This window comes from Camellia sinensis, chromosome 15, assembly GCF_055761805.1.
Source record: "Camellia sinensis isolate YWXY chromosome 15, ASM5576180v1, whole genome shotgun sequence".
NCBI classification, from domain to species: domain Eukaryota; kingdom Viridiplantae; phylum Streptophyta; class Magnoliopsida; order Ericales; family Theaceae; genus Camellia; species Camellia sinensis.
The window spans coordinates 20,705,736-20,731,753 of NC_138975.1; the positions used below are offsets into that span (position 1 = coordinate 20,705,736).

The following is a 26,018-nucleotide window of genomic DNA, read 5'->3' on the forward strand; positions in this document are numbered from 1 at the left end:
ACTATAAGTCCCAATCACTGTTAGTATGCATAATGAGATATTAGGGTAATATGATAATTTTGTTATTTTATATAATATTTTAATACACATTTTTTCGTAAAAAGTTAAAAAAATTTCTTAAATAACCATTTTTTTCCCTCTACTTTTTTTATCTAAAAAGTTAAAAAATACATTTATTTAAAACGCCCAAAATAACCTCTTAGCTTTAAAATTGCATGAGCTAAAAAATATACTTGAAATTAGCTTATTTACCAAACAATTCGATTTCAAAAGAGCTTAACACAAGTCTACTTTTTACGATATATTCCCTCTATCCTAATTTGATAGTCCCTTTTGAAGATTACAACTTTTTAAGGGGCCATCCAATCATTACATTTAAATTTAAATTTAAATTTCAAAATATTTTTTTACTAACATCTCTATCTTTTTTAAAATTTTAATATATTTATAATTACTCAAAAAAGTACTTTTAAAAAAATCAAATATATATATTTTAATTTTTCAAATAAGACTATTATTTTGAGCAACAATGATTCATTCCACTAAAAACATCACCACTAATAGTACTAATGCATTAAAAAAGTAAAAAAAAAAAAAAAAAAACACAACTCCAAGACCAAAACATCACATCATTAATAACGGGACCCACTGCCACCTAATTAGTGAGAGCACTAATTAGTGCTCCCAAGCATTTTTCTATTTTGAGACATCTCAAAATAGAATAGTGAACCAATAAAATGGGACGAAAAGAGTATATAAATTTATTGAGCAAAATTGTAAATTGTTCATACTCAATTTGAAAACTCCACAAATTTTAAAATACTTTTGAACTTAATTTATTTACCTAACAAATCAATTTCAAATAAACCGAACACAATCAAACTCGATTAATCTGATTCATTTTACAATTGTAATTAACTTTTTCTAAACTTGTATCTAACAATCGAAGGAGCAATTATTACAATATTCATCGCAAGTAGATTACGGCAATCCTCGCCATTCATTTGTATCACAAACTAATGACCAGATCTGCTTGCAACATCAACCCATCAACACTTGAATAATTTTTCCCAAATTCAAAACTGTACACTTGCACCTCCAAAAAAACCAAAAAAAAAAACCATGGTTAAAGTCAACGGCCAAAACCCTCAACTCAAGTCAAAATACTCACAAGTCTTCTGCATCGAACTCCGACCCGCCGGGTCATCCGTGACCCGCCACACCTTCAACACTCCGTCGAGACTCCCGGTACAAACCGTACACCCCTCCTCCCCCTCCTCCGCCGCAGCCACTTTAGCCGGAAACGCCGCGACGCACCTGATCGGGCCCCTATGACCCTGAAGCACAGCAACACAACAATGTTGCCCATCTTGTTCCCTAACCCAGATCCGACCCGTCGAGTCAGCCGACCCGCTAACCACAAACCGACCCGCATTAGCCAAACACATGACCGCATGGGTGTGGCCTTGGAGAGCGCCGCCGTACTGTAACTGGCCGGAGAACCAGCCCTTGAGCCAGAAGTGGATGTAGCCGTCGGTGCAGCCGCCGTAGACGACGGCGCCGTCGGAGGCTAGGGTTAGGGTTTTGACGGGGGAGGATTTGGCCGGGAGAGTGAGGGTGAGGGAGTGGGGGCGGTGGCCGGAGCAGAAGTTGCGGCGCCAGACTTTGACGGTGGCGTCGTCGGAGGCGGTGTAGAGGACGCCATCGTCGGCGACGGCGATGGCGTTGATGGGGTCGGAGTGGGCGTTGATGGTTTCGGTGCATTTGTGATCGGAGATTCGCCAGACTTTGACCGTTTTGTCGAGGGAGGATGAGTAGAGGATGTCATCTGAGACGTTGATTGCTAGTGATGAGATTGGGCCCATGTGCTTTGTCTGTTATTATGGATTAATCAAACGTCTAATTAGGATAACATCATGCTTAAAATATCAAAATGTTAAATACCTAAAATAAATTACTATCAAAAATTTTATTTAATATATTTAATAATTTTTTTTTAACATAAGCATGACCTTTTTATAAAAATTAAAAAATTAATTAAAATAGATAATTCCCAAACAAGGGTGATCCAAAACCAAGTTAACAGAACCTATAAAATTTAATAAAATGATAAAACCCTATTGATTTAATGAAAAATTAGCTCTTCATTTATTTGATTTTGGTTTAATAAAATGATTAAAGTTGAGTTTTAATACATTTTTTACTAAATTTAAATTTAATAAAACATTGAAAATCACCCAACAAACTATTGATTGTTGAATGACGAATAGTCTGACAAATAGATAAGAACGTCTAGAAATGACCCTAACAAATCACGTGGCTACGTCTCAGGCTGATGACAGATCTCTATGTCCGCTTCTTATTTTTTTAGGGCAAATTACATATACATCTCTCGAGATTTGGCTAAATTACAGATACCCCTAAGGTTTTGGAAATTACATCCCGCCCCCTGAGGTTTGTATTTTCATAACAATTTGCCCCCTGATGTTTATATTTCATAACAAATTACCCCCTAATTTCTTATGCAAATATAGCATTCAGGGGGAAATTCGTAATTTCTCAAACCTCAGGGGATCTGTAATTTAGCCAAACCTCGAGGGGTGTATATGTAATTTGCCCTATTTTTTAAGTATCTAATATAAAATTATGAATAACATTCTTATTTTTTAAAGGTATATTTGATTGGGTGAATTAGAGTATGAGATTGAGATTATTAATTCGTGGGCTCAATTATTTTATATTTGTTTTAATATTTTGGTTTAGGATTATTAATCTAATGGATAATTAATCCAATAAATTTATAAGATTATTAATAATGAGGTAGGGGTGAGATTATTAATCCAATAAATATTAATCTAATTGGATAGTGAATACCACACTAATTTAATAAAATTATTAATACTTCACTATTAATCTTGTGAATAAAACATGACCTAACTACCCAATATAAAGCTATAAATAACAGTCTTTTCACCGATCACAATATACCTGGCGTACCAGGTTATGCTGCCCCGGCTAACCAATAACTCTCACAAATAGCAGCCTAATGAGAATTGGGTAGAGCACCACGTCTTGCTGATCCCCATGAACCAAATTACTCCATCGGTTTCAAAATATTCTTATTTTATTTTTTATTTGTTTTAAAATATTAATTTTTTTAAAAAATTAAAGAATAAAATAATATAAATTTACTATTTTACTTTTTTTTTAAAATTTATTAATACCACAAAAAGCACAATCATGACAATTGATATTCCTAAAAAAAATATACTATTAAAGGTTAATTTTGAAAAATTAATATTTTAAAATATAATAATTGTACTATAAAAAAAAAATTAGATTTTCCAAACAGGATCATTATATTGGGACGAAGGGAGTATAATTTATCAAAATATAGGAGAAATATTAATTTATGTGTTTTTAACAAGTGATAAATTTTATAAATATTAATAATTTAAATTTAAATTTATTAATAAATTTATAATTATTTTGTGAAAGTATTGCTGAATTATAAATTACTCCATAATAAGAATATAATTGGAACATAAAAAATAACTCGGTATATGTTACAGTTTCTTATTAATTGAAAATATCACATAAACAATAACTCATATCATACCCTAATTCTAATAATTTTTCACCATTGAGGGACTTATGAATTGCCCTTTTATTTTTTTATTGCAAATAAAATTACTTTCTCACTGAAGCCTCTAGGAGGAAGGGGAAACACAAAATAAAGAGTCATTATATTTATATAAAACAAATTTAAATTTTTTAAATTATTGTCTTTAAATTTATTAATAATAACATAACTCTTCCATATCAATTATTAATTAATTTAAAAATTAATTGATGATTCATGATTGTGAGCCTAAAAATATGGAGAAGACTATCCAATAATGCAAACGTGGAGTTTTAAATGTGAAGTCCAGTGTCTTAATTTCTAGGAAAGTTTTAATATATACTCCCTTTAAAAAATGTACTATTAGTTATGTTATTTTTTTAAATTATGATATTATTTTAATTATGATTCAGAAATTCTTTAGTTATGCCTTATATTATATTTAGTTATAATATTTTTTCTTTTTTTACTTATGACTAAAAAAAATGAATGATATATACTCTTTGAAGGATATGTATCATGGTATTTTCCTAATTTCTAAATTAGTATAATATTGTGAAGTTATGGTTTTGTAAGAGGGGCTAATTTGAGCCCACTAAATTATTTAGGCCCAATAGCCCAAGATTAGTGGGCCCGAATTTGTCGCAAGTCCAAGAATCGGTGGGCCCAGATTTATCGCCATCAAACGGATTGAATCGCTGTAAGCCTCGAAAGGGTTCGGGTCCACGAACCTAGAGACTTACTCGGGCCCGGACTCGAAAGGGTATTAAGCAAGCCTAGAGATCCGAGGCACTCGGACTCGAAAGGATTTGGATCCACGAATCTAGAGATCCGAAGTACTTGGCTTCGAACGGATTCAGACGCAATCTAGAAGTCGCTCCGTTAATGAGTCCCAGAACACTTGCGGGCTCGGAGCTTTCCGGGGTCTACGTACCAGAACCATGGGCGTAATGGAGTCCGAACAAAGGACCCGATCCCGAAGACGGTGAGTGGAGATGAATTCACTCTTCGGTTAAACTAGCCTATACCCGGGTCGAGGTGGCACGACCCCGGGGGGTCCATGAGACTCGGCAATATTTTGCGGCAGGACGTCCTCTGGGACTACCCCTGACCCTTTGGGATGATTGGGGATCATTGGTTAGGTGTGGCTAAGAAGAAGGGTTCGCCGAGGGATTGATCTCCTCTTCGGGGTTTTCTCATCCTCGGAGAAGTCACCTCCTCGGAGAGGTCACCTCCTCGGACAAGGTGGTTAGAGAGAATATCCCCCATGTGCCTTGCACATGGGCTCCATCCTACATCATGAGGTGCCTATAAATAGCACCCACCCATAGCTTTACAAGAGAGGAATTTTGGAGATTTTTGAACTCTTGGGAAAGAATTAATTTCCCCTCTCCATTATCAACCTTGAGAGTGAAAGTGGGAGATCCATGGGAGAGCCTTGCCATTATTCTATTCTCTAGCCATTTTGCCTTCTTCTTCACCCAATCTCTTATCTCCATCATCTCCTTTGTTTTTGTGTTCTTGAGTTAAGACCATTGAAGAATCTAAGCCTCTCATCATCTTCTAGAGAATTCGAAGTTGTTCTTCAAGGATCTTCGAAGATCTTCGAATTTTCTAACTCTTTTCCTTGAACCCTCACCTACATTTTGGCGACTCCGCTGGGGAGGCGGATTGGTTAATGGTCTCAACGAGATCTGGAATCCACACAACTCCAACAAGGATGGCAGGAGAAGATGAAGTTCACCAACAAGGATCCTCTAATGGTGGTGATGACAGAACCATGGCTCCAGATCAACCACTTTTGCTTGAAGCCATTCAAGGACTTCAGAATACTCAGCAAGAGATTCTTACCACTCTTCAGAATCTCACTCACACCATGTTGGTGATGAGTTCTAACTTTGCACCGACGCCAAACGGAAATCAAACTGGTGGTGGAGTTATTCCCGCCGGAGCGCAAAATCAAATCCAAGGAGAAGTAGGCCCCAATCAGCCTATGGCTCATGGCAACACGGCCACAGTAACACATGCTCAAACCACAGTAGGCGGCGACAGTTTGCCCATACCCGGGCTCCATGGCATGCCAAGCCAAGATCCAATGGTGACTAGGGGAGTTTCTGGTGTAATGAATGGTGCTCCGGCGACTGTTGGTGTCCAGGAAAGCATAAGGAGCATGATGGCGCAAAAGGGAGCTCTGCCCGTATCTAATCTTGCCACGCCACCAGTAAATGTTACCCAAGCACCAAGCGGGCCTCCTTTGGTGCCGACAACAAATCTGCAAGCACAACCCGGTATAGCGGCGCCGTGCGGTGGACTCTATGGGCCTCAATTCAATATCCCATCACCAACTGGCTTGTCTATAGGCGCTGATGGCCAGTATCGTCAAATGTCCTCACCAATGATGAATTCGCAGCACCAGAATGGCCAAGACGCCCCTAGCTCAGTCTTCGGGTACATAAGCCAAGTCCCGGGAATACCACCATCAAACTCTCTCCCTCAACAGTTTCTCACTCTCGCCGATGTGCAGGCCATGTTCGATCTCGAACGGGGCAAGAGGACCTTACCCTCTTTGCCTGATCCAGACGTCAAGCCGCCTTACCCCATTGAGATGCTGAGCTATCCATACCCTGAGGGGTATACAGTGCCGAAGTTCATCAAGTTCGACGGCAAACAAGGAAATGCCCGAGAACATGTTGTGCGATTCATCGAGACTCTAGGTATTCATGGTTCAAATCACGTCCTCCGACTGAGAGAATTCTCTAAGTCCCTCACCGACCGAGCATATAGTTGGTATGTTAATTTGGCCCCAAACTCTGTCCGAAGTTGGGAGGAAATGGTTAACAAATTCCACTCCAAGTTCTTTCAAGTGGCGGAGAAGGTGACCACACTTACATTGTGTAAAGAGAAGCAACAAGAAAGTGAAGACATCCTTGACTACGTCAAAAGGTTTCAGGACAAGGCCGTGGATTGTCATGAAGCAGTTGAGGAGAGTTATCTGGTTCAAATTTGTCTAGAAGGGGCATTGAGCAGGTACAAAATGTTTCTAGTTAACCACAAGCTACCCACCTTCTCGGCATTAATAGAAGCAGCTCGGAACATTAGCATTCCTCAGGCTCAGGAGTCCGGATTTAAAGCCAGTTACAAGACTAGTTTCAAGTCATCTCGTGGACCTATCGTTGCTGCTGCCTCTGCCCCGGATACCCGAAATTCACAAGGAGGAGGTCATGGAGGCCAGAAAAGAAAGCAATATAATGGTGAAAAGGGGAATGTTTCTTATCCATGTGGAATCGAGGAAGTGAAAGCTCTAGTTAAGGAATGGGTGGCTGACGGAGAGCTAAAATTGCCTTATGTTGAAGAAATGCCATCAAAAAAGGACCGTGAGAGCCCTGAATTTTGTGTCTACCATCGTACATTGAAACATCCGACAGAGAAGTGTTGGACTCTCAGGAAAATCTTCAGAGATAAAGTCGAGGCAGACGAATTGAGGTTCAAAAAGCGAGGGACTCAAGACATCCGAGAACAACCGTATCCTCAACACCGAGACAAGGGCAAGAATGTTGCTATGATAGCTTATGAAGGCCCAATGATCGAGGCTATCGCTAATCTCGATGACGATGACTGTTATCTGGACGACATCCTCGAGCCAGAGGGTGAGCAAGTTTACTATGGAAGTGCTCTCGATCCAGAGGGCAGAACATTTATGACTCATGGCGAAGATCCCTTTGATCCAGAAGGAGGAGAAGAATACTATGGAAGAGGAGGACACCATGTTTATGTGGCATCTTATTTTGAGGAGACCGAGGAGATGGTTAACTACGAGCCTCCAAGAGTGGAAAAAGATCCGGATCACTATGCCAAAACCCTGCAAGACTGTGTAAAGTTCAAGCAGTTCTTTGACCAGCTTGGACTTTCCAGGGAGGCAAGAACGGAAATCACCAAATCTATCATTAATATAGCCGAGGCACACCATGAGGAATGCATGTCGACTGAGGGGTCTATCCCGAGGAAGGCAAAAGAGCAATCTAGTGCCATTACTTTCTCCGAGGCTGATCGAAAGTATCCTTTTTCTCACAATCGCCCGCTTTATGTGACTGTTTTTATTAACGGGGTTGAGTTCAAAAGGGCCTTTCTAGATAGTGGAGCCTCTATCAACATTATGACTCGCGCTACTCTAGAAAAAGCCGGAATCTCTGAAGAACGCATTGTGAAGCAACCGATAGTCATCACTGGCTTCGGTGGAGAAAGGAGAGTTACTATCGGATGCGTAACAGTTGATTTAGCCGTTGGAGAGATTCGCTCGGCCACCAAGTTCCATATTATCGATTCTGAGGCAAATTATCACATCATTCTAGGGAGGACCTGGATGCATAGATATGGGGCTGTACCATCAAGTTATCATCAGTGTGTTAAGGCTAAATGGGGAAAGAAGACGGTGACAATTCAGGCTACAGAAAGGCCGTTCGAGATCCATGAAGCTCATTATTCTGATGCCATCTACTTCACCGAACTGGCTATCGAAGAAGTTCCCACCACCTCTAAGCCTCGAGGGGTCAAAATTCCTCGTTGGGAGGATATCAAAGATGACAAGGAGCCGATGACCGAATCAAGTAAGCGGGCGATATCTAGACCAGAAAGTCCGCCTATTCCTCGGAAGGTGACGAAAGTTCGAGAAGGAGGCAAGATGGTGTATTATTTATGAAGGTGCGGGGAGTCGGTTTCTTCAGTCACCGACTCCGAGTCAAAAGAAGAGCCTCCTGACAATGATATAGTAATAAAGCCTGAAGTGGCTCCAGAATGTATGCAAGATGGGCCGAAGCCTCAGCCTGAACAACTTATCGAAATAGATCTGAGTGATGGACAAGATGCACCGAGGCCGGTATTCGTAAGTTCGAGCCTTAGCCCAGAAAAGCGGGAACAGTTGTTAAAGTTGATAAGCCGATACTCAAATGTGTTTGCTTGGTCATATAAGGAAATGCCCGGACTAGATCCTGACCTAGTCTCCCACTATCTTGATGTGTTCCCAAACTCCAAGCCAATTAAGCAAGCTGCTCGAAAATATCATCCAGATCTCGAAGAGAAGATTAAGGAGGAGATTGAAAAACTTCAACAGGCTGGTTTCATCCGGCCAATACAGTACCCCACGTGGTTAGCAAACATCGTGCCAGTAAAGAAGAAGAATGGCCAAATCAGAGTATGTGTAGACTTTCGAGATTTGAACAAATCTTGCCCGAATGACGAATTCCCTCTTCCTCACATCGACACCCTCGTGGATACTACCTCGGGACACCAGATGTTCTCATTCATGGATGGATTCAGTGGATACAATCAGATTAAGATGGCTGAAGAGGACGCAGAAAAGACTGCTTTTAGAACACCTCTCGGAAACTTCTTCTATACAGTCATGCCTTTCGGACTCAAGAATGCCGGTGCAACTTACCAAAGGGCTATGACTGCAATCTTTCATGACATGATCCATCATGAGGTGGAAGATTATGTTGATGATCTAGTGGTGAAATCCAAGAAAGAAGAAGACCATCTCCAAGACCTTGAGAAGGTATTCAAGAGGTGCCAGAAATTCAAAATGAGGATGAATCCTCTCAAATGTGCTTTCGGGGTGACGGCCGGGAAGTTCCTCGGGTTTCTTGTACATAGGCATGGTATCGAGGCAGATGAAGACAAGGTCAAATCTATCAGAGCAATGCCTCCCCCGCATTCTCAAAAGGAGTTAAAGAAGTTCCTCGGGAAGGTGTCTTATATTCGGAGGTTTATCCCAGCACTGGCAGAGATCTCTGCGCCTTTCGGCTCTTTGTTAAAAGGAGATGCCAAGTTCGAGTGGAACCAAGAGCACCAAAAGGCCTTTGAGAGAATCAAGGCGGCCTTGACCTCGCCTCAGACCATGATAGCCCCGCAGCCCGGGGTGCCTCTAATGTTGTACCTAACTTCAACCCCCAAGTCCATAGGGGCATTACTGGTCCAAGATGTAGATGGAGTAGAACGCCCGGTGTATTACATCAGTCGGAAGATTCGAGGAGCAGAAGTCCGATATACTCCAGTAGAGAGACATTGTTTAGCTTTGGTATTCACTGCCCAAAAGCTCAGACATTACTTCCTAGCACATCAGATTCAGATTGTTACTAGAAGCGATCCAATCCGATACCTCCTCAGCAAGCCTGCTCTAACCGGGAAGGTGGCAAGATGGTTGTTAGCATTGGGTGAATTCGAGATCACATGTGTAGCCCCCAAGGCGATCAAAAGTCAAGCCTTAGCTGATCTCCTTGCCCAATTTCCAAGTGGTGACTATGAACCAGTGAATGAAGAATTAAGAGGAGAGGTGCACGCAGCTATGGCTTCCGAGGAAAGCTTCTGGACATTGAGCTTTGACGGAGCAGCAGCCGAAGGGAAAGGAGGAACCGGGATAGTCCTTACAAGCAAAAGTGGGGAAAAGTTATATTTGTCTTATAAACTGGATTTCCATTGTTCGAATAATGAAGCCGAGTATGAGGCTCTTATTTTAGGCTTGATAGCAGCTGAGAAGCACAGTATCAAGAAGATTCGGATCCGGGGGGACTCAAAGCTGATAGTGAAGCAAGTTTCAGGACAGTTCGTCTTAAAGGAGCCTGCCTTGGCCACATATCGAACAACAGTCCAAAGGCTTCTTGACAAATTTCAGAAGGTCGAAATAGAGCATGTGCCTCGCTCCGACAACAAGTTTTCAGATGCCCTCGCAACATTAGGGGCAAGAGTTGACATTCCAGAGGAAGAGGCAACAATTGTTATCAAGAAGAGAACAGAACCTTCAATAATACCCGAAGACAAAGGCCTTCCGGAGGACTGGAGAGGAGAAGTCCTCGAGCAACTCAGAAGCAAAGTTGGAAAACTGACTATGGCCAAGCTTGCCCAATTCACAATTATTCAAGGTGAACTTTACTTCCGAGGAGGTACCGGATTCCTAGCCCGGTGTATTGGCCAACAAGAAGCAAGCTTCCGACTACAACAGATCCATGAAAAGTCTTGCGGGGATGGGGATATCAGTCTGTATAGAAGAATCCAAAGACAAGGTTATTATTGGCCCGAGATGGAGAAGGACTCAAATCAATTACAGAGGGAATGCCCCAAGTGTCAGTCATACATCCGGGAGGATGAGAGTTGCTTTGAAATTGATACCCCTGACTGGAGGCAAGTCTACATTGACTATCTCAAAGAGGGAACACTACCTGAGAGCCCGAGGGACATTGCACACCTCAAGAGGAGAGCGAGGCGGTACTTTCTTGATCAGGACAAGCTGTATAGAAGAAGTATTGAGGGCACTCCCCTGAGATGTCTCTCCAAGGAGGAGTCAGATCTAGTCCTCGGAAGAGCCCACGAGATTGAACATCAAGGAGGGGCTCGGCTGTTCGAGCAACTTATACACCTTGGGTATTACTGGCCGACCATGGAGTCAGATGCATCCCATCACGTGAAGAGGTGCCAGACTTGTCAGAAACACGGAAATTTGATCCATGCTCCAGCTGTAGACCTGCATAGTATCCGAACGCCATGGCCGTTCCATACCTGGGCTTTTGATCTAATAGGGCCCATCTCCACATCTTCTAAGGGGTACAAGTGGATTCTCGCAGCCACAGAATTGAGTACAAAGTGGGTCGAAGCAATTCCTCTGAAGAACGCTACGGGGCCTGTAGTTGCGAACTTCATCAAGGAGAATATCATTTGCCGATTTGGAGTACCAAACACCATCCTCTCAGATAACGGCACTCCCTTCATAAACAAATATGTGAAGAGCCTCCTAGAGACTTACCAAGTGAAGCATCACAAATCCACACCCTACTATCCAAAAGGGAACGGGCAAGCAGAAGCCACAAACAAGACACTGATAAGGATTCTGAGCAAGATGATGGATGAGTTTGGGGGGACTTGGTCCGAACAGTTGATAGTAGCCCTATGGGCGTATCGCACTTCGAAGAGATAGCCAACTCAGGCAGCTCCTTACTCCCTTGTGTATGGGTCCGAGGCAGTGTTACCTATAGAGTTGGAAACGCCATCTGCTCGAATGGCTCTCGCCTCGGGGATGGTATTGGAGCCTCGAACCACCAGATTGGAAGCATTAGAGGAAAAGCATGACAGAGCTGCAAAAGTCATGGAAAGGTATCATGAGTCCATCGCCCGAGCCTATAACCAGACTGTGATACCAAGGAAGTTTGAAGAAGGTGATCTAGTATGGAAGATTGTAGACCCAATCATGCGAGGACAGCCTTTACCCAAGTTTTCTCCAAAATGGGAAGGGCCCTACAAGGTGGTTCAGGCAAGCTCAAGCGGGTACTACAAACTTGTAAGGGTTGAAGACGGCTTCCGAACTGGCCCGCTCAATGCAAAGTTTATCAAGCATTACTACCCATAGTTGGACTCATCTATGTTGAAATTCATTTTCACTTTCTTACTTTGTCTAAAGGTTGTATTTCCCTTGCGTTATGAAGAAGCTGGTTTTCTCTATGGTGTATGTTTTATCCCATCACTTACAGTGAATCTATTATGCTTTTGTCAAGAAAGTTGAAGAACTAATGAGAATATTTCAGCTTTTATAAACATGTGCATATGATTGTTCTATCATTCGAAATAAATATTTTATCAAGTAGAATGAGAAAACAATGCGAAAATATCCAAACAACAAAAATTTTGTCATTTCATTGCATTGTCCTAGATAAAACATTTTTATCGAAAGGGGCAAGAAAGTAATGATAAAAAAAAAACTCAATCTTTCCTAAAGACACCCTCGAAGAAGCTGCCCGTCATATCTACATCTGGAGGACAAACAGTAGAGTGTGCCTCTAAAGTCTCCAAGGCCCGAGCATAACCCGACTCAAGTTCACGAAGAGTTGCCTTTATCTCATCTATAGAGGTGCGATAAGAGGCAAGCACAGACATAAGTTCCAGCTGATGACTGGCGTTCGAAGCTATATCCAGGCGCTTCCGAAGCCATGATAAGTCCACTTGGTGACGCTCCATGTCAGAGATCCCCTGATACGCCGTCTCGACTACTTTCCCATTAAGGTCACACAACCGTTGCCTGTCCAAGCTATATAAGATAGTGGCAAAAGACTCGAGAAGAGCAGTCTGAATGAGTGGACACTGGCAAGCAAATGAAGCAAAGGTCTCCGGGTAACTTGAATGCACAAGCTGTAGAACTGAAGCAAACTCAGGAGCTACCCAATAATGGAGAAATGATACTTTGCCAGAAGCTGAAGGAGGAATTGGGGCCGGAAAGCTGCTAGTCTCAGGAATCTCCCCAATGTCTATCGGGTTAGATGAACCACCCGGAGGGGTAACTCCCGGCAGAGGTCCCGAGCCTGAGAATGCCGAACGATAAGGGGAAAGACCAAAAGCATCACTATCAATGTGGAAATCACTGAGATTCAAATCCAAAATATTCGAAGGCACTGGCGATGAAGAACCTCTGGCAGTCGTCTCAAAGGCAGGTGTTCCCCCTTGAGAAGGAGAACCGTGAGGAGTTACAAAGAGAGTCGGAGTAGAGTCCGGGGCAGGTGAAGACGGGACCCCGGTAGCAGCTAACACTGGAGTAGAGTCTGAGGCAGGTGAAGGCAGGACCCCAGTAGCAGCTAACACTGAAGAAAAGATAAGGAAGCCTTATTAGAGGTAGGGAACAGGAAAGCCATTTGAGTAAAAATGTCTCACAGATAGAAGTAAATGACAAACTTCAGAAAGAAAGATTACCAGAGGGAGAATCAATATGCAAAGCCGGAGCAACTAAAGGACTCCTAGCATCAGCAAGGTCACTTGGCCGTATAGAGAGCACCTGATCGATCTCAATGTCTGACAAAGCCTGAACAGTAGCAGTCATCCCTGAAGAAGGAAGGAGGGCCAGAGGATGAGAATCACCATAAGTGCCAGAGCGAGTCTCAGAGATTTCTAGCACATCCACCTCCACACCATTCCCAGAGGCGCACCTCGTCTCTACATTGCTTCTAGAAGCATGGCCTACGGCATCAATTTCTGTGGCATCAGTCCCTCCAGTAATCTCAACATCAGAACGGTGAGCCCCAATAACCTCGTCACCAAGAGAGCGCTCCTCCTCAGCTACGGTAGGGCGGTGACGATGCATGCGTGGAATAAGGTCACAAAAATGGTCGGAGGACTCAGCCTCATCATCGTCATCATCTATAACTGCTATACGAGAGGTGCGCATCTTCACAAGTCTTGCAGACAAAGGGAGGGTGTCGTCCAAATCTGAGTCCGGCCTGGGGGAGGCAGCATGGCCAGGAGCCACGATACTGAGAACGTCAATAACCGCAGGATCCTACACAACATGGGCAAATAAAAGTTTTCATTTTTAGAAGGTATAGTCGCAAAAAGGAAAGTAACTTCAAATCAAAAATTTCGGGTACCTCATGAAGCCTTTTGGAAAGGCGAGGAGCGGAAGGACTGGCATCAGAAGTCCTCTTGTGAGCCATCTTCTTAAGGCGGGTCGTCCGAGGACCAGAGGCCTTATTCAAAGGGACTGGCTCCGGAGAAGTAATTGCCAAGCTAGAAGCAGATGCCCGAGCAGAAGGGTCAGTTGGAGCAGATGAGGTGAAGAAACTCTCGTACATGTGGTCAGATTTTCGGCTCTCGGGTAGCCGAAGAGAAGAATCCTTCTTATAAATCGGCGGAGGCAAACATACGGTCGGTCTGCTCTGGACAAATGCAATAAACGCATCGATATTCTTCTGCCAATACCGCCTGAAAGAGGGGGTGAAACCCCCTACTCGGCTCAAGCCTGGCATCGTCAAAGAGCCGGATATGGGAAGCACGGTGTGTACAAGCCCGCGACTGAAGCGCCCGTAGCTCGCTGAAAATGATAATAAAGGAGGTGCTGGCCCCGGGGTACATTGATCAAACCCGAATTGACATGCTACGCGGTCAGGCCTATAAACGGCACTATCAACGCCTTCCTCATGCCACACCGGTAATGAACTCGGACGAATCATAATCAGCATATCAACAAAGGGTGCAGGGATGTTCTTCGGCAAAGGAAAGGACACCGAGCGGGAGGAACCATGATAGATAAGCGGTGCGGCCACACCCACAGGTGGGCATACATACGGCTGTGCCACAAAGCGTTGGGGATCATCCACCAGAGTATTCAAGGATAAGGTGGAAATGGTACGTGACCACCGTGTAATCAACGGCTGGCAAGACTTCGCTTTCTCAAATGTCCGAGACCCATCAGTATCGAGCACGGGGATGCCATCTTTATCCACTATCTCCCGAAGAACTTCCGCCTCAAATACAGTCGGAGTAGGGGCAAATTTTGGGAACCTCTCGAAGAAGAAACATAGCAGGAACTGGCTGTGAATAAAGGAGACAGGCTCATATCGACCCACGGAGCGAACCATATCTCGATGTAGTAGATCCAGCCGATAGTAGAGATTCCCAAGAAATAGTGGAGCCAAAGGGATCCGATCTCCTCTGAAGAGCCTGACTGCCAAGGGGAAGACGAAAGGATTGAGGGAATCCGGAGGCGTGCTCGGAAGAATGAAGAATGAAAGGAAGCAAGCCAGAAATCCCAAGAAATAGAGCCTGGAGTCATACATCGGACCGACCTCATACTCCCGAGAGTTAGGGTCAGCATCTCTGGCCAAGGGCTGAAGATCTTTGAAGAAGTGGCGGATCCATGCAGTATAGGAGGCACGGTCCGTCCTTACTCGACTAGTCCTCCTCGCTGAACCATCAAAAACGGAACTCCACCGACCACAAGTTTGAAGATTTAGCTTCAGAGATTGGATCAAAGAATCATCTTCGGGGGGTGTTTGCTCAGGGTCGAAGGCATCAGGGCCGGTTACTTCCAGACGCAGCAACATGAACACATCCTCAAGGGTGGGCCCCATCTCGTGCTGGCCAAGTATAAAGGTGTGTGTCTCGGTGCTCCACCGAAGAGCCATGGCTTCCAAGCTAGCATTGTTACGACGGATGGATAGGGATCGAGATATTTTCACTGGGATCAATAGGCGGGCCTCTTGAAGCCGCTGACAGAAGCTCTTGTCCGAGAGAACATCATCGACCCACTCCTGCCAACCAAAAGGAGGGTTTGAGAAGGCCTTGAACTGAGGATAACAGTATGGAAAGTCCCCCCGCTCAATCCGAAAGCGTAGCACCGAGGAAGGAGAAATGAGGGCCTCATGTCCAGAGTCAGTGTCCTCAGTGAGACATAATGGAGCCCCCTTCGGAGATAGAAGAGAAGTGGTGGAGGTAGCCGCCCGCCAGAAGGGGTCTTTCCGACCAAAATAAGGAGATTTCCTCCACTCAGATGCCGGAGGTACATCCCTCTCTTTCATGAGAGCCGGTTCTGATGACCCCAGAGCTACGGGTTTCTTTTGAGAAGACATATGGCTGAAATAACAGGTATAAATAGTAAGGAGTTGACCATATTAAAATTCAGAATATTGGAATTAAAGCAACACATTCGAATGAAATTTCGGCATCAACTATTCGTTTCTCTGAGAGTCCATGAATTCAACAAATTCTACGAGGAATTTTTTTACACCAAGAGTCCAGGTTCAACTCCGGAAGTCATCAACAATTCTTTTTCTCGGGTGTTCTTCAAGCTCAACAAATTACAGTACCGATATGTGTATCAACAACATACAGATTTTCAGTTTTCATCATCGATAAGAGATGCAATATCATAGGTCGTTTTGTGATGAAGTTCAATTGGGTCAATTTCTCAAAGTCACTATGTTCCATGTTAGAGGTCCAATTTATACGAGGCTCAAAATTTGGACAGAGTAAAGTTCAATAGCAAATTTCAGGCCCAAGATCCGAAGTATTTTACATTTCTCATCAGTAGCAAGATTCAATGGATTGTCATGTGAATTACAAGAGTGTTCCTCCCAAGTCAATATTATTTGTTCAGTTCAAGTGGCAAATATTCTATTACGAGGGCAAAATTCAGCAGCAATGGGTCAAGTTATGCAATAGTCCAGAATTTCTTTAGCAAATTTTAAGTCAGAAAAATCGTTTAAATAAATCCCACAACTTATTTCAAAAATTACAAAGCCCAAACAAATTCAAGATTCACATTGGGATTTCAAATCACTGATTTTTTTTTTTTTAATGTATCAATGCATGGATTCATTCGTTTATTGGTTTATTTATTTATTTATATATATATATATAAATATATATATATGAAAGTGTTGAAAAAATATATATATATATATATAAACAATGCTGCCACCACACAAAGAACATATATATAAATAAAATAAATAAATAAACAAAACAATTAAAAGAACTTGCTCACAGATTCAAGCCAATGGAGGAAGAGCACGGCTGGAAGTAGTGGCGAGACCACAAACGCGAGACAGATACACCTAAGGCCGACGCCGAGTTGAGCAGGCGCTAAGCAAGACCACACACGTCGCGTTGAGTGGGCGCACGTGTGTGGTCGGCGCTGGATAGTCCGAAGACGGAAGTAACAGTGGCACCACAGAGGAGTCGGCAACCACACACGTCACGTTGAGTGGGCAACGTGTGTGGCCTGCGTTGGAATAGTTGAAGCCGACGGCGGAGTTCCAGCAGAGTGAAGGCAATAGTGAACGACGTTGAGCAGTCGAGGTACGCGTCACAGGTGATGTCACGGAGACGACGCCGTTAGTGGCTCTAGAAAGCCAGAAGCAGCAGCGGTGTTACAGAGATGCCGACGTTGGTGTTATCTGGTGAAACAGAGCTCCAGAAAGTCTGGGTTTCTAAGGAAATTGCGTTGATTGGCTCTGCAATAACAACCAATGTGCACACGGCTTCAACCTCTAATCTGTTAAAAGAAAAAATGTGTGTCATTGGAGTCATAGATTTTGAAATAAAATTTTTTTCACAATAAGCTGCTACAAAACAAATGTATATATATACAAGATGAAGAGGTTCAAGAATGGTGGGTAGCACTGAACAGCCGGGGCAGAAGACAAAGTCGGGGCAGAGAGGAACTAACGGTGGCCGGTGCTGGGCAGCTGAGGCCGAAAGTTGCAGTGATGTTGCTGGAGACGTCGCAGAGTTGTGTCTGTGCAGAGAGGTTGGCGTCGGTGCTGGTCGTCGGTGCTGGTCGTCGGAGCGAGCTGGAACAAGGTGGTGGCTGGGCCGCGACACCTGCGGCAGTCAGAGCTGGGATAGTGTCGGCGTGTCTGGAGTTGCAGCAGTTGGCAATGAGCAAACCCGAAGCAGGGCTGCTTGAAGAAGAAGAACGAAAGCTGCTAGAAGGAGAAGAAAAACGCTGTGCTTGAAGAAGAAGAAGGAAAGCTGCTGGGTTGGTCTCTGTAGAGAAGGAGAAGGCTGAAATGGGTGTGGCGGCTGTGCAAAGTTTGTAAGGATTAGGGTTTTGGCACTTTCCTTAAATAAAAAAAAGAGCATTATCCGTGTGTGCCAAACAACAAAGGCACGTGTGAGCCTAAAAAAAAAAAAAAAAAAAAAAAAAAAAAAAAGTACAAAAAAATTAAATTTTTGCTTGTCAATTTTTTCTGTAAATTGAAGTGCGTCATCAACTTTATCCATAGGCTCTGTCGTGACAAAATGTTTTTTTTTTTTTTTTTGGGAACGTGATGCGAAACAGGGTCGAAGAAATGACAGTATGCATGTCTGAGAAATTTAAAATTTCTCATACACGCAAGGGGCAAATGTAAGAGGGGCTAATTTGAGCCCACTAAATTATTTAGGCCCAATAGCCCAAGATTAGTGGGCCCGAATTTGTCGCAAGTCCAAGAATCGGTGGGCCCAGATTTATCGCCATCAAACGGATTGAATCGCTGTAAGCCTCGAAAGGGTTCGGGTCCACGAACCTAGAGACTTACTCGGGCCCGGACTCGAAAGGGTATTAAGCAAGCCTAGAGATCCGAGGCACTCGGACTCGAAAGGATTCGGATCCACGAATCTAGAGATCCGAAGTACTTGGCTTCGAACGGATTCAGACGCAATCTAGAAGTCGCTCCGTTAATGAGTCCCAGAACACTTGCGGGCTCGGAGCTTTCCGGGGTCTACGTACCAGAACCATGGGCGTAATGGAGTCCGAACAAAGGACCCGATCCCGAAGACGGTGAGTGGAGATGAATTCACTCTTCGGTTAAACTAGCCTATACCCGGGTCGAGGTGGCACGACCCCGGGGGGTCCATGAGACTCGGCAATATTTTGCGGCAGGACGTCCTCTGGGACTACCCCTGACCCTTTGGGATGATTGGGGATCATTGGTTAGGTGTGGCTAAGAAGAAGGGTTCGCCGAGGGATTGATCTCCTCTTCGGGGTTTTCTCATCCTCGGAGAAGTCACCTCCTCGGAGAGGTCACCTCCTCGGACAAGGTGGTTAGAGAGAATATCCCCCATGTGCCTTGCACATGGGCTCCATCCTACATCATGAGGTGCCTATAAATAGCACCCACCCATAGCTTTACAAGAGAGGAATTTTGGAGATTTTTGAACTCTTGGGAAAGAATTAATTTCCCCTCTCCATTATCAACCTTGAGAGTGAAAGTGGGAGATCCATGGGAGAGCCTTGCCATTATTCTATTCTCTAGCCATTTTGCCTTCTTCTTCACCCAATCTCTTATCTCCATCATCTCCTTTGTTTTTGTGTTCTTGAGTTAAGACCATTGAAGAATCTAAGCCTCTCATCATCTTCTAGAGAATTCAAAGTTGTTCTTCAAGGATCTTCGAAGATTTTCGAATTTTCTAACTCTTTTCCTTGAACCCTCACCTACAGGTTTTAATTTCGCACCACATTTTTTTTTTAAAATTCTATTTTTAGATCATCATTCTAATATTTAAGACGAACACTGCAACCCTTAAATAACCAGTTGGTGTGCCCCCATTAATATAACACTAAAATAATTATTGCCTATTCAGTAAAGTAGAACAAACTTTTATAGTTTCGATTTGACATTAAATAGAAATAGAGTTGGCCGCTGAATCTATTTACAACTACTTTATGAGTTCACCAAATAGTATCTTACCAGAAAAAACTAGTATGCTTTTAAAAAAAAAAATAATTATATAATCATATGCAACCCTTTTATATGAGATTAGTGTTATATATATATATATATATATTTTTGAGTATTACACTCTTATAAAAAAAAGTATATTTAATTTCGTGATTAATTCTTCTGCAACTAAAGGTACTGATGGTACAAATGCTCTACTCCAAACATCCTCACAACTTTACAATTAATTTCGCTTTTTTTTTTTTTTTTTTTTTTTTTTCATAGCTTCCTTGCAAAAGTTACCTAAAGTAGTACTAATAATTCTCAACCTCAGTAAAACCAAGAAATGGGTCACTGTTGGGTTAAAGGCACAACAGTGACTGTTGCACCTCAATTTGGGATATATTATAAATTTATTTTTTTATGATTTGAATTATCATTTTGTAAAGTTTGTTAAGTATTTTATGCCTATCAAAAATTATATTAATCGAATATCAATAACTATATGATCGACAACCAAAAAAATAAACAATAAGTTTTTCTTTTGAGAAATAACATAAAAAATATGCAACTCGATCATATAATTATTGATATCCGACTAATATGATTTTTGATAAATATGAAGTACTTAACAAATCTTACAAAATGAACAGTTCAAATCATAAAAATAAATTTATAATACATCTTAATTTAAGGCATAACAATTACTGTTATGCCTTTAGCACCTGAGGGACCACAATTCCCAGTAACCATAGCAAGCAATAAATGAAATTTGATATGATTAGATCATTAATCTCTTACTTCTTTGAAAGCATGATTCCAAGCAAAAATGTTTGAAGCTCCGTTTGGGAAAATTGGTTTAAAACTTTTTCTCATCATAATATTATTAAAAAAAATTAACTATTCTGATGAGCTAATAAAATTTTTCAAATATAACAAAAAAAATGATGATTTTTAACTTAAAATGAAAATATCACATAATTCTCTAAAAGATGCTGAATAAAATTCTATTATTTGTAATTTAATTTTTATTATAATATATTTAATTAATTAGATAGATATTATTTATGTGTATACTTATATTTATGATAACATGTAAGGATGTAAGAAAAATCAAAAAAAATCGACTAAACTGATCGAACCGGATCAAACCGGTCATATTTGGTCGGTTTTTTAGAATGAATCGGTCTGTTCGGTTTTGGAAATTGATTTTTTTCAATTTTCGGTTCGGTGCCAGTTTTGATATACTATACACCGATTTGAACCGAAACCAACCGAATATATTTACATATAATATATATTAAATATATAATGAATATTTTGACTCTATTTGATAGACTTGTGGTTTAGACATATGGGATGATTGTTTTAAGTTTTGGTTTTGTTTTGATGTCAAAACTTTGGTTCTGAGATTATATTTTGTTTTTAATCCTAATTCAGTAAAAGTTTCAAGCCTTAGTATTTATTAATTTTTTTATTTGTATTTTTGTGAATGGTTAGATTAGATATGGTTAAAATTGTGTACAAATGGCTAATTTAATATTTTTATATAAATTATTTATTATACTACAAATTTAAGAAATGACTTAATTTTAAAAGTACTTAAACCGATTAAACCGCATTGAACCGAACCGTTTGAATCGGTGCGGTTTAGTGTAGTTTGATAAAAAATTTGGTCTATATTGGTTTCCAATATAATAAAACCGACATTATTGGTTCGGTGTAAAATTTTACCTAAACATCGACCGTCCCGAACCGATTACATCCCTAATAATATGTATTGTTATTTTTAGTTACGGTTTTGGTTGAAATAGATGGAAAGGGTTTTTTTTTTTTTTTTTTTTTTTTTTTTTTTGCCAGAATTTGAGTTTTGTATGAAATTTTTAATGAAACGGAACAAAGTACTAAACAATCAAAATGACAAAAAAGGCACTGCCAATTATTGAAGTAAATGATGGTGAAGTGCAAACACTAATGCTTGGGACTCCAGACCCACATATCCCCGATGGGTGGTGATAGGCCAAAATTATATGAGTTATGTTAGGAATTTTAAATAAATTATTAAATTTTTTATATGGGTGTAGGATCCACATACATTTGATTTGTGTGGCGGATTTCACACCTATGTGAGAAATTTGATAAAAAATTTAATAATTTATTTGAGGTGCATGGCGTTTTCCAAACTATATATATATATATATATATTCTCTCTCTCCGATCACTAATTTTCATGTGTGTGGAGGTAGGGGATGAAGGATAGTGGGAGACTGTATCATGGTTGGAAGTGCAAATGATTCAAAACCAAAGGACAAAAGTAAATTTTGACCAACCTATGAATTTTGACCAATTTAAAGAGGATCACTACTACATACTACATCGTGGAACAACTAGCTTAATGAGTGTAACGAGTTTTTTTTTAAATTTGAAATAATGATAAACTCACATAATTATTTTGTATCTGTTGAATAAGTGATGGATGAATAAAACTTAAATAAAATGACGTAGTATTATCATTTAATAATAGAATAACAAATAGGAGAGTGAATCTTACCATGAAATTACGACTACTTATCCAATTCAATCCATTTGCATAGTGGGAAATATATTATGAAGTATGGGTACGAGTACGAATACTGGTTGTAGTATGGTACGAATACGTTGATATGGTAAAATCTCAAAAAGTAGGATACGGGTACGGCTTGAACTTGGTACGCTTGTAAAAAAATATTTATTTTTAATTTAGAGTAATACAAAAATTAATTAAATGGTTTAATTTGTTAAGATTCAACCTACAATTAACATTTAATGTCAAAAGTAAATGTATAAATTAAAATTAAATGCCAATAAATATTAAATAACTTACAAACCATAGTTTAATTTTAAAAACATGCTAAGCATAAAACTAAAAATAAAAAAGAAGTTTTGTGAAAGAAATTTTATCTCCGTAATAGAAGAAAATATTGTTTAAACTGAGGTACGGTACGGATTGGGTATATATAATAGGTACACCAAAAATTTAGAAGAAAAAATTTTGATACGTGTTTCGTATACCCAGTACGTACGCAGAAGTACCATAAGAGGTACCATATGTTGATAAGTACCCAGTATGGGTACGACATGTTTTTTGAAGTTCCCATACTTCATAAGAGATATATGATTGGATAGTAATACCACATATCAATGATGGCATGATATAACTGTTAAAATAAAAAAAAAAAAAATTTCTCGAGAAGCTTCTATTATAGTTAATGTTAATTATAATATCCTATTTCATGTGTTCTCAAACATTTATTATCATTATTTCAAACCAAATTCTAAATTTGTTTACTCTTTCCCTTCCAATTTTCTGTTGTACTGAGTCAACTCAATTAGGTGAGCTCATTGAGTTAACTCACTTGGGTTAGCTCAGATTCTAGAAGAGCAAGTTCCAATTCTAGAACTTAAACCTGCATTATCAACTTGCTTGCAAGTTGGCAAATAAATGCTTTGTAAAATTTTCAATTTATCCTAAAATATATGTATGTATAAATTGGGAGGTAAGGAGGGAGTAAGAGCAAGCAAGTGTCTCAGCCAAGAGTGGTAAAAAGAGAGTGAGGTGAGGAGGGAGTAAGAGCAAGCAAGTGTCTCAGCCAAGAGTGGTAAAAAGAGAGTGAGGTGAGGTGAGGTGAGGTGAGGTGAGGTTGAAAGAAAGAAATAGGTTTGTAATTTTTTTTTATTATTAGTTTAGTGAAATTCTATTATCCATGGACGTAGACCATTTTTTGAATTACATAAATGTTTATATGTTGTTATTTGATTGTTTGTTTTTGTTTGTATTTGTTTCTAGACCTTATGCACCACATTTTCTTTACTATTCACGATTCTCCAACTAAAAATAGAGTCATGGCGTAAGAGTAATGTTACGAATCATGAAAAAATAATCATGAAAGATTTTCTATCTTTGGATTACACCTAAAATAAAATACCACATGGTTCTAAATACCGGCCGATACGCTACGTATCGGCCGACATGTTTCAGAAAAATGGAGTGCCGCGACGGATACAGGCCGGTACACCGCTGAGATTGAAAATCACAGGAGTATCAGCCGAGTCTCGATACGTATCAGCCTGTAACCGTTACACAAGCCGCGACGAACAGATACTAACCGGTTCGGACCAGTACGAGAAAGAAAAAGCTAAAAAACTTGTAAAATAATTTTTAAAATTTTACTGTCGCGACACCCGATTCCCGATACATACTGATCGATACTACCGATATTGATACTTCACGATCGATACCATTACGTTACTTGATACTACGATTTAGAACCTTAAACACCATATACTAATCAATAAATAAAAAATTTTCATAATATTTTTTTCATAACTCCTAATATCATTCATAGCGAAAATGGAAGAGGGTAATAGTCTAAAGAATCCTAGAGTAATGAAAAACCATTCAGATAGTTAATGTTACTTAATACCGGACCTACCACTGACTACGGAGTAGCTATTTGTTACCAACCATAAAGATAAGACTATGAGCAAAATTAATAGTAAATAAATAGAAATACCATAATTACCATCTTATCCTTGCCGGCGATATAGCTCCGAACGTAACTCCCAACCTTGGGGATAGTAGCCAATCTCACATGCTTCGTAACTCCTTCCCAAGTCCTCCTCCAAACCCTAATCTTACAATCTCCATACGCCGCATACAGCTTATCATTCGACACTTCAATCGCCACCACCCTACACGCCTTCGTCTTCAGCTCCCCACACTCTGTGAATTCCGGAAGCTTCCATACTCGAATCACATTTGTCTCCGATCCCGTGTACACGACACCGTTGGATGCGGCTATGGACAAGATCTGGCCGTCCTTTTTGAGGACCGACGAGACGCATCGGTAGGAGGTGTGGAGGTGGTCGAGCTTGGAGGAGGAATGGGGTGGTGGTGGAGGAGTGGAGTTGAAGGAGAGGCGTGGAGAGGAGGGTTGGGAGGTTAGGCGGGGAGGAGTGGAGGGGAACTCTGAGGAGAAAGATGGGTTTTCTTTGGTGGAAATGCTTCGGAGGAATGGGGAGGTTTGGGGGCCTCTGATTGCGAATGATGGACTTGGAGTGGCATTGGGAGAGTCCATTGATGCCATTTTCTCTTTCTCTGTGTTTGGCTGTTTTCGTGGGGTGTGGAATGGGGTCGAATGGAATGGAATGGAATGGTTGAATGGGAGGACAATTATTTGGGTAGGATGGGAACAAATCTCATTTACGTTTTCTCAAGATATGTGCAAAGTTGGGGTTTTAAAGATCTTACCCTACTCAAGATCATGGACTTTATTCCCCACACACACTACTAGAGCTTTAGATATGTATAGAAGAATTGTTTGCGTCTAAAATGGCTTCTTTTATTAGGTGGTGGGTGACGATCTACCTACCAATTATGCCTTCGTTTGGCATGAGTTATAAGGCTAAAATAGTTATCAAAAAATAAAATAGATTAAAAAATTAATAAGATAAAGTGTCTTATTTAAATTATAATCATTTTATTTTAAAGTTAAAAAATTCAAAAAGTTTAATTTAAATAAGATTTTTTAGTCTCAGACTAATAACTAAAGAGTCAAAAACCAACCCACTTTCCAAACGAAACCATCTTCAGACAGACTACGACCATTCTTCCAAGCTTTAAAAGCCAAGTTTGAGTGGGATGAAGAATGCGACCGAGCTCTGGAAAGCTTGAAGGAGTACATGTCTTCCCCACCACTACTTGTTACCCCAGTACCTGGTGAAGAATTTTTCTTGTACCTGGCAGTCTCTCAGCACGCAGTTAGCGCAGTGTTGGTTCGTGCAGAAGGAATACAACACTTGCCCATCTTTTATGTCAGCAAGACATTGTTGGGAGCCGAAACAAGGTACTTGCCCTTGGAAAAACTAGCATTAGCATTAATGATGGCGTCCAGAAAATTGGCGCACTACTTTCATGCCCACACTATAGTCGTCCTCACGGCCTTTCCACTGAAAGCTCTGTTTGAAAGGGCGAACTTTAGTGGGCGAATTTTGAAGTGGGCAGTGGAGTTGGGACAATTCGACATTAAGTTCCAACCCAAGAAGGCAATAAAAGCCCAATCTCTGGCAGACTTCGTCGCAGAATTTACTCCTGGAAGTCATCATATCTGCCCAGTCGACCTAACTGATACAACCGAACTAGGGACGGAGGTTGACGCCGGAATAGCGCAACCCCTAGTAGAAGGTAGTCAATCAAGCACTAAGGCAGACCATACTAAGGACAACAAGGAAAAGACAAACAAAGGCTCACCAGCAGTTCAAACAAAGGACGAAGGGCAGACAGCCAACATGGACTTTGAAGAAAACACCATCCTTGACCCCACGGCATCGTCTGATCCTTCCACTTGCTGGAAACTATTCGTTGGAGAGATGTGGAAGCTCTTTGTGGATGGAGCATCCAACCGACA

General features: G+C 41.0%; 1 protein-coding gene across 1 annotated transcript; it reads right to left on the minus strand.

Annotated features, from left to right (window-relative positions):
- Positions 1 to 863: 863 nt before the first annotated feature.
- LOC114311665 (protein JINGUBANG) lies at positions 864 to 24,930 on the minus strand. The gene is made up of 2 exons (XM_028257795.2): positions 24,135 to 24,930; positions 864 to 1,874 (listed from the first exon to the last, which is right to left on the minus strand). The coding sequence occupies exons 1-2, from the start codon at positions 24,696 to 24,698 to the stop codon at positions 1,149 to 1,151; spliced, it is 1,290 nt and encodes a 429-aa protein (XP_028113596.2). The 5' UTR covers positions 24,699 to 24,930; the 3' UTR covers positions 864 to 1,148.
- Between the last annotated feature and the right edge of the window lie 1,088 nt (positions 24,931 to 26,018).

What these genes read in the sequence shown, in the direction of transcription:
- LOC114311665 (XM_028257795.2), bottom strand. Translation starts at nt 24,698, where the DNA reads ATGGCATCAATGGACTCTCCCAATGCCACTCCAAGTCCATCATTCGCA. An exon ending in TCGCCGGCAAGGATAAGATG is followed by an intron (nt 1,875 to 24,134) that starts GTAATTATGGTA and finishes CCATAATAACAG; the next exon opens with ACAAAGCACATGGGCCCAAT.